Here is a 9,592-nt window from a genome sequence, read left to right on the forward strand (position 1 = left end):
AATATTTTAACTTTCTGGGGAAGATTTTTAGGAGTAACAGATGCATGGGATGTTGAATGGCTGGATTATAGTATGTGGTAATTCTGAAAATACCGACAATCAATTAGGTGCATAGATTTGTAAAGGTAACTTTATGGAGATGAATCATTATTGCTAACAAAGAGGCCATGAATCGAGTCATGCATTAATATACAGACATACACACACTCATAGAAGTTAATCGCATATGCATTAAGTATATACCTAATATGTAGTACATTTTTGTTATCTACATAACTTTAACGAGCCATCTACTTGACAATTTAACAGGACAATGAGAATTATTTCATATTCAATCTTGAATGACAATAATACAAACTAAAAAGCAGGTTGTCAATCCAAATGGCTCATCTCACCTGATAATTAAATCCATAACTTCTAATGTACCAATATGATACCAGCAAATTTAATGAATTTGGATGCCAAATATCTTTTCTCTGTTTTTTCAACGTTATATGTATTGAAATAACGGCTTCAGCGGTGGTGGGGTTCCTTCACATGAACACTCAAGAGGTCACAGGTTCAATTCCCAAATAAGTGGATTTTTATCCACTTCCGGCTTGGATGCTTGTGGCTGTTTCACGTGTATAGTTCGATTTAAAAGGCTGAAACTTGGCTGTTTTCGGATTATCACTATAAACATGAATAAACCTTATTCTTACCCAACAGATCAAGACCCGAAGGTACATGCTCAGGTCTGCCTGAACTTTGTAGGCAAATTTTTGTCGCAGCATTTTCACCTTCAGCTTTTAATATTTGGAAATACTGGCATATTCAATTGTTCTCGCCGTTGGGTGGATCAACACTGACAATTTTCAGAAACATTTGACAATTGTTACTAGCAAAGAAAAAAAACACTATAACCAGATTAAATATTTTAGAAATTGAGTAGCCATCATCAAATAAAAATTGGGTGAGCAATATCTAGTGAATAAGGTTCCTATAATAGACTTGATGGCGTTTGAATTCCGAAAAAGTTAATTGCTGAATAAAAGAAAAACTGCCTTATCCCAGTGGCCTCTCTGCAGAAGAAATTTAGTTGATGAAAAATGGCGAGTAGAGAGGGGGCGGATAATGACAATTAGTAATACACTACCTCGATAGGCATAAAATTTATACTTTATATTTAAATTTTATTTTTGGTAGTCAAAAGACACGAATACGAACAGGAGACACGATTTGAGTACTTATTTTAAGTGACATGTTTCCTTACATGAAGAAAAGGTCAGAAGAAGTTAGAGGTAATAGTGGGAAATGATTGTGTAAAGTTGTGAAAAGGGGATACCTTAAACGGGTTTTAGCCATTTAATAGTGAATGACATTGTCAAAGAGAAGTCATGTCAGTATTCACACTAACTGTAAAAGAAATTTTTTAAATAGGTGCTAAACTTATTAAGAATCATAAACTTAATAATACATTAACAAAATAAACCTATACATTTCAAGATTATAGAGAACAAAAAATCTTTAATTCAAATATAATTCGGTGCTTATTTGATTACTATCATGGAATATTTTTTTCTTCCGATTTCAAAAAATGATATCACTTCATTTAGCGCGGGTGAAAAAAATTTGTGCATTTAAGACTTCACATGTCTGTTGCAATCGAACAACTTTTCGATATCGAGATGATCTAGAATATTGCGAGAGCAATATCTCGTCGACGACTGTGCACTTGTTTAGATATGTCGATCTAGGTCAAGGGACATGGGACGAAATTAGGAAAATTTCTCGTTTCTTTTGCCATCTTTCTCATCATCATTGGAGGATAGGTTTCATAAAAATGGTATTTGAGTACATGTATCTTCAATAGTTCTGTAATTACTTGTAAATGTTCCTGCACAGTAGGGAAAGCGTTTCCCCATTTTTGTGTACGTTACCAGACGTGCCATCCCATGCAGAAGTGCCAACTTAACGGACCCAATGGGGGAAGTATGGCCGACAAATTAGGCTTAGGCCCAGAAGTACGTGATTTAAAACTCGGACCTAGCTTTAGTAATAAAGGAACAGCTTTCCATACAATTCGATGTAAGTATACTTTATCCTGAAGCCTTTACAAATCTTAAATGATCACCCATATTTGAATGGCTCCAAAGCAGGATGTTCCATTCTCGCGACCAAAAAAGAATTTTTATAATTTATTGCTTGGTTTCCGAATGTTTTGGACCTAATAAGTAACATGTATGATCTATCACGTATAAGGTTATATATCCCCGAATGTTCATATTGGAGGGGTATGGTTAGATATGGAATCAAATATCGTGACCTGCCATTTTTATGTGTACCATATTGCCTATGGAAATGACTTCCTTTTTGTGGATTGCCACAATACATTCATCTGACAATTTGCTGTTCCAGATGATTTTAAACCAGCCAGTGTGGATGTAAGTAAAATGGCTACAGTTGATGTGGGACAAAAGGGCAGTGTGACTGTTACAGTTCCCCACCTGGATGGGGCAGGAACTCCCCATACAGTATTCAAGGGTTCTCGGAGACCTTACACCAAAGAATGTGTCCTTATAATTGATCGTAACACTGGAGAAATGACGTTGGAAAAGCTGTCATGCAATATTCAAGTAAAGAAAACCAGGTGAGAGGTTCTAGAAGGATTATTTGTCTAATAGCAGTGAAACAGGTAACGACTCAAAACTGACGACTTTGTTGGCTCAATATTTTTGTTGTTAAGTGGCAAGGTAATGTACAATTGAAAGTTATGAATGTGTTGCATGCATAGCTTAAATTATAGTGTTAAAAAAGTTGAGGGCTATACAACTTATAGGAGTCGAACTGTTGGACTACAAACTTCTTTATTTGAACGGGGAAAGGGTAATAGTGAATCTTAACAGCCTCCTGGAGAATAAAGCATTTGCTTAGCACCCAGAATTTGTATTAATATGGTAGTAGTTAGCATCCTTCAGTGGAAAACTTCTTAGAACAAGTCTAATTGTAATAATGAGGCTTAGCTTATCAAAATAGAACTTTGTATGAAGGCAAAACCGAGATGAAAACCCCATTTTTTGCCATCTCAATGAATGGACAAATGTCTATGTCTAAATGACTTTCTTACTCTAGGGAATAGAGATATGGAGAAGATGAAACTTTTGGTTTTGACTCCAGAGAACCTTTATGATGCTTTATTGAAACTAAAACTTCTTCATACGTATTTATCTATGTACGTGCTGTCTCTTCTATCACGCAATAACTGGATATGAAATTTGAGGAACTTCTACTACTGAGGAATCTATGTCGAAGAACTTTGTAATGAATTATCAATGAGAGTCATTTGTAGTCCTCACACGTACTCACAAGTCCTTTTAGTTAACTTTTAAAAGGTTAACTTTTCAGAAAAGTTTGAAATCCACACTTTCAAATTTTATATGAGAAATAGAATCAATTTAGGAATAGTTTGAATTTTATTAGATATTTTTTTTCATTGATCGAAAGAGCTGTTTGCTAAAAGCACAAAGTGTTTTTCTTTAAGTATCACATTGTTGACAATAATGATGTATGGTTTGGTAGAAATAAAAGGGGTGATATTTGTGAAGTCATCCATCTTAAGTATGTGTGAATGTTGGCTTTGCAAAAGAAAGTTAATTGCAATTTGACAGTAATAAATCCATCTAGAGTCATACGTTCTGTGTAGAAATGTAGGCAATACAAAGGAAAGTTAGTTGTGAATTCGTTAAAGGTATGTGTGGATTGCATGCATCAGTAATGGGCAAGGGCAAAAGAAATCTGCTGTGATAATTTGGTCATATTGAGAGAATGGATTAGAGTCTGATCACCAAAAAGATCTTATTAGTGAATGGTTTGAGAAGAAAGAATAGGTTAAGTCAGGGATGAATGGGGTTGAATAGACCCAAGATGAGTGGTATTAGGTATCGCTGGAAGAATGCAAGAATAAGGCAGTGAAGAAAAAATGATGAAAAGGAGTATCCTGAAACAACTTAAAAGTGGGGCTTTTTTGACTTTCTGGCTTACTATACGAGGAATGGTACAAAGGGTATGTATGCATCTTAAGGGATACTTTTACATCATGAATGGGATAAATTGACAATAGACACTTGATGGAATGCAAGTTAAGATGAGTTGAGATGTGATAAGTTATTGGCTTTTTTATTGAGTGATATAAAAACTGACTCAAACTCATAAAATTGCAGGGTATTTATATGGCGGTGAGATAATGATTGGTATGGATACCCCTGGGTCATCTATAATCTTTGAAGGTGTGATGGTACAGGATTGTGGAAAAACTCTTATTTCTGTGCCAACTCCTCCAAAGATTATAGCCTAGGATATACCAGTCATTAAATTTCATTCCAAATGGTAGGTATTTCAATTATGTTTGTGAAATTTTTATTTTCATTCAGCCAACTTTTTATAACGATAGTTAATTCATTATTTCATACAATTACAAAGAATTCAATATCTCCTCATATATCCTAACATTACTGCAATCTAATCAAGAGGATTATAAACAGAAAGCAAGGCACTAGCAGTGAACCTCTCCCTTTTTTTGCAAATTTTTAGTGGAACTGACCCATACCATTTGTTCCATCACTATGGTCAATGGTGATGCTCCAGAACTGGGTTTTTAAGGTCAAACATTGGTGAAGCACTTATGTAATGTTCTCATATATTCTTTTTTTGCAAGAACTGTACAGTAGCATGTCTATCACCAGATATGTGGCTTATAGATTGGAAGATGTTCGAATGAAAGTGAAATTGGTTGTTATAAATTCATTGATTTATTTGTATTAGATAATCTAATTCTTCTACATTTGAAATAGATTTCTGCACCCTAAATCATCAATTACACTATTAATTGCCGGTTTTCCATGACATCCCCTCTAGCTTGCCCTTGTGGAGGAAACATGAGCTAGATGTTTGCTGCAAAAAGTACAATGGAAGTCTTCTTGACATAAATATATCAGTTAAACTAATTGTTAAGGGCTTTGGATTGGTAAAGTATCTTCATGTTTACTTGTGACATCAAGGAAATTATTAAGTTTCTATTGCACTACATTATTGATACATTGCACCACTCGAATTAAATAAAAGAAAGAAAATGTAGATGAGAAATGAGTGGCTTTAATGCTTCTTCCTGTGGAGTTTAGAGTTACATTGAACAAAGTTTGAGTGCCCCACAAATATGGTGAAAAAACACAATTTTAAGCTGATATTCTGAATGAATCTAATAGTCTTCGGACATGAAAAAATCACACAACTAAACTCTGGTGTTGTAACACCCCCTGCCAATTGTGGTGGCTTGGAGGGTATGAAATAGGTTTAAATATGGTACAATAGCTGTATACAATATGTGATACATCTTTTTAGTGGGAGCAGGTCTGTGTGATATCATGCTATACTCATGGTCATTATAGATATATTTCTCATATTGACCTGGTACATTTGGATAGTTCTAACGGAAGAGTATATTTAGTGGTGTCATAGATTCTAGGAATATATATTAATGAATATTATTGATAATATGGACTATAAAAATTGTTTGGTGATATATGGACTATATAGATTCTTTGTTAATAGGCAATATTGTAGATAGTCATCATAATGGTCAGTATGCTATATGGATCAAATTGATTACACAAATGATGTCAGTGTTGATGATACCATGTACCTGATCTTCATTGCCTCATTGCTAAATCATAGTCAACACTTGATTGGTACTGGTGTGCCAGCATTTGGGGAACAAATATTGCACAGCCCAAGTTAGAAGTTTTATCACCTTGCATCCTGAAGCGGGACTGGGTTTCTCCTCGGCTCTGGGAGTAACTTTTTATATGTTGGTTCCCATCAGAATGGAGACTGCCCACAGACTTGCCCCTCCATCTCTTGGATCCGAGACAAACAGCAGTGGTGGGACAGGAGGGAGCATGGGGAAGCGCTCCCCGCACCAGAAGGGGGCCACCTCCAATGCTCATCACCAGTCATCACTGCTGCCTCCGCTAACGGTCCCACGCCACTCACCCCTCCACGCATCACCTAGCCGGCGCTCGCCTCCCACGTCCTCCTCAGCGTCCAGCATTCCACCGTCCCGAAGCCCTCCAACCAGCAAGAGAACGTCTCCCAGTCACAGCATTCCTGCCTTGTCCTCTGCTGTCGCCACTTCCCACTCGCCGGCCAACCAGAAGTCACCGTCCCTTGCCAGTTTGCCAATAATCGGTTCGGATGAGCCAATTACAGCGTCTCAGGAGATGTCAGTAGACAATGATTTTGATTTGGTGAAGGTGAGTGGTTAATGACCTTTTCAGGGTCTCTCTTGATGAATGGTTTGAAGTTTGAATGGATTTTCAAAGTTGATTTTGACATTACTTTCTATTGTGGCTTCTGTATGTGTCATGAGAAATGATAAATGGGCATAGTTGAGGAAGATACTTCAAATGAAAAACTATCAAGCATTGTTGAAAGTATATGTGAGTAGTAATTGCATCTTAACAGCTTGATAGCTTTCTATTCAGTTATGAAACTTTAAAAATGACTAATGTGTATTTGTTTTGTATACATGTGAAAGAAGGAGAAGTCCTTTAATAAAGAACCTGTCTTGTATTGGGGTAGTGTGTGTATTAATCTTTTCTTGGAATCTCAAATTGTAAAATTTCCATCTTAGCAAATTGTTTAAATTACTTTAAGTTGCACATTGGGCAGTTGCATTTTACCCAAAACTAAATCTGAGTAGCCATTATGCTTAATGATCCTGCATTAAATGAGAAAGTTGAAACCTATGCTATCCTCGAGTTTTTTCTTAAATGAATAATGTGGGCTATTGTAATTTTGCTATTTAATCTTTACGAAGTGTCACAGGTAATTTCTTAATGCTAACACTCATCTTTCCAAATTTTATTTTCTTAAAACTGATGCTGTGGTAGATCTTTTATGTTTGATGTTTTTTACATGCCATGATTCACGTGTACAGAAAATCTTTAATTCGTATTGTCAAAAAAGGATTTTTCAAGGTGTGCAATGGATTGGGAAGGAAGGTGTGGTATTTCATCTGTTGTGAATTAGTTGCAATAAAGTGGATTGATGAGACAGTTTCAGCATTTCTCACCTGGCTCTTTCCTTTTAGGATGTGCCACCTGTGGGAGTCCTTTCAGATTCTTCAAGTGATAGCAACTCAAGCAGTGAAAGTGGCTCAAGTGACAGTGAAAGTGAACCAGATCACAGCCGTCTTACAGCCATGTCTCTGAATGGTAAGTGTATCTACAAAATGCTGTTTCTTAACCTCTTAGAGTCATATGGTTAGAATTATACTTAGTCCTACTCCACTCGTAATATGAATGAATCCACTTGTAATATGAATGAATCTCAGGAAATTACCATTGCAAATTAAGTGCTTGAAGAATTTTTGTGAGGTCAAAACCTGTGTAAAGAATTCTCATCTGAGAATACTTAAGTGTAGTAAAATGCATCATTACAATGAAATAAATTTGTGGATAACTACAAAGTTCTTCCTTAATAAGATAAACAAGAACTTCCATAGCCACCTGTTTATTTTGTATGTATTTAAGATTCAATCTACCTGTGGCTGTGTTTGGTTGTCAATAATTGACGTAGGCTCATCAATTTCAGGAATTGATTTGTGTGAATATGGAGATCTCAAAAAACTTATATACAAAGCGTAACTCAATTTTTAAATCAACTTCCATCCCTCACAACCCTGAAAAGGTTATTTAGGTAGTGGCACATATTATATTTTAAAATGTGGCTGGAATCACTGAACATCTTCATTATATGTACAATTGTGTTTAGAGTACCTAGCTTTTAATGAGACACCCCACTACTTGTTTACCAGATGCACACAACAGAAGACTACCCATTTCTAACTACATTTATATTAATAAACTACTGTGAATTTGACATTTCTTTTGTCATTATTACCATCATACCATTTTTAGCAAAGGTATATAAAACAAATCAGAACGTTGCCACCAGAATATCTCATTCAGGTACTAGTAGGGCTTAAAAAGTTAACATGATTGGCAATTGTCCATGGTAGTGGCATACCTTAGAATTAGATTTAGAGTTTTTTCTTTTGAGATGTCATAATTGAAAGATGATGTGACATTTGCTCTACTGCTTGCTTCATTTAGACCTTCTAGTGTAATTTTATTATGAACTCATGATAATAATTGCAATGTTGCTTTGAAAAGACAGCAAGGCATAAGGAATGAAAAATGAGTTGATTCAGATAAAGGTTTTAAATTCATAAGTACATACATATTTGATTTTTAATATTTTGGTTACATTCTTGAAAAGGAAGCTATAAATTTCTTGCCACTTGTAATCTCTAGTGGATTGTTTGTCCCAAGCAGGCCACATGAATGGAATGACACGGATGTGCTCCCCCCTGCCAGCCAACAACAGCCACACTTCCAACTCAAATTCCATGCAACAGCGTGAGCATCTCTTAACAGAAGATCTTCAGCTCTCCGAATCAGGCTCAGATAGTGATTAACTTATGAAGCGGATTGATTACCAATATAGTGGAGAGGGACACTGGATACTTGAGTATGTCTTTGCATGAGATGAATGAAATAAAAAAAGTGTGCTTGAAGCGCAAATGGGGTTGTGTTGAAGATGGCAACCATGGGAATGATAGTGTCCAGCCTGGTGGCTCATGTTCCGTCTGTATTTTGATATTTTCCAGGAAAATGCACATAGATTAATCCTATTATATATTAACTAATTCCTTTCAGTTTTGTTTGTATACATAACACTCTTTGCTCTTGATTTTAAAAAAATGTTATTATGGAGGATGTACAAATGAAAGCAAGCAAAAATGAAAAAAAAATGTGGAATTATAATTGATTGTTTTATTTTTGTTTTATTTCCTTCATTATCCCTGGTAAATGTTTTCTTTGGGTTCTGTTTGGAAAGGGTTGTGGTTAAATGATCCAGTTTTCTAGAAAAATGTGAAATTTTATATCAATCAAGGCTCTTTGTCCAAGCATTTAATTGTTTGCACATTGAACCTGAGTTCTAACATTTTTTTTTTGGCAGTTCATCTTAAGGCATGGGCACACTGGATTCTTCAGCCTGTTAACATTTAATACTGTTTTAATGAACCATCCTTGATCATAACATTAGGAAATCAACAATCAGAAATTCATTGGAATCCCTCCCTTGAAATGAAGTCTCTACAGAATAAAAACATATTGAACAATGCCATTTTCCGGCCACATTTTTCTTTGCATGCATCACTTGTTTTCATGTCTATGCTACCATCCAATCCCCATGGCCTAACACCCTGATTAGGTTTAAGGGCTTGTGCGTTCTGATGACCCATATGGCTGTCCCAGTAGGAGCAATAATTGACCCTAGTAGGGTAACCTATGCCTGATATGCCAAATGTTAGAAGGCAGATGTAAGCTAGCTTATGCAACCTCAATATGGTAAAGGTATTACGCTAGCATGCATAGAAAGAGAATATTAAGTAGATGAGGATAGCTTAGGTCCACACATAGCCGACTGCAGGACACGGGGTATTGAGGGAATTGAAATCAAATAAGGCTATGAAGATGGATAAAATTCT

The 9,592-nt window shown here is 35.8% G+C and overlaps 1 protein-coding gene across 1 annotated transcript; it reads left to right on the forward strand.

Moving 5' to 3' along the window:
- The first annotated feature begins 1,704 nt into the window (after window positions 1-1,704).
- Window positions 1,705-8,846, forward strand: Eaf (ELL-associated factor). Its single transcript, XM_071598652.1, has 5 exons — window positions 1,705-2,067; window positions 2,398-2,629; window positions 5,858-6,287; window positions 7,127-7,250; window positions 8,373-8,846. Exons 1-5 carry the CDS (start codon window positions 1,935-1,937, stop codon window positions 8,513-8,515), a joined length of 1,062 nt encoding a protein of 353 aa, XP_071454753.1. The 5' UTR covers window positions 1,705-1,934; the 3' UTR covers window positions 8,516-8,846.
- The last annotated feature ends 746 nt before the right edge of the window (window positions 8,847-9,592 follow it).

Source organism: Hetaerina americana, unplaced genomic scaffold (genome assembly GCF_022747635.1).
Source record: "Hetaerina americana unplaced genomic scaffold, ioHetAmer1.1.p SCAF_10, whole genome shotgun sequence".
Classification (NCBI taxonomy): Eukaryota; Metazoa; Arthropoda; class Insecta; order Odonata; family Calopterygidae; genus Hetaerina; species Hetaerina americana.

Coding starts and splice junctions, on each gene's coding strand:
- Eaf (XM_071598652.1), top strand. CDS start 1,935: ATGCAGAAGTGCCAACTTAACGGACCCAATGGGGGAAGTATGGCCGAC. Junction 2,068..2,397: donor AGCTTTCCATACAATTCGAT/GTAAGTATACTT, acceptor TTGCTGTTCCAG/ATGATTTTAAACCAGCCAGT. Junction 7,251..8,372: donor TACAGCCATGTCTCTGAATG/GTAAGTGTATCT, acceptor TGTCCCAAGCAG/GCCACATGAATGGAATGACA.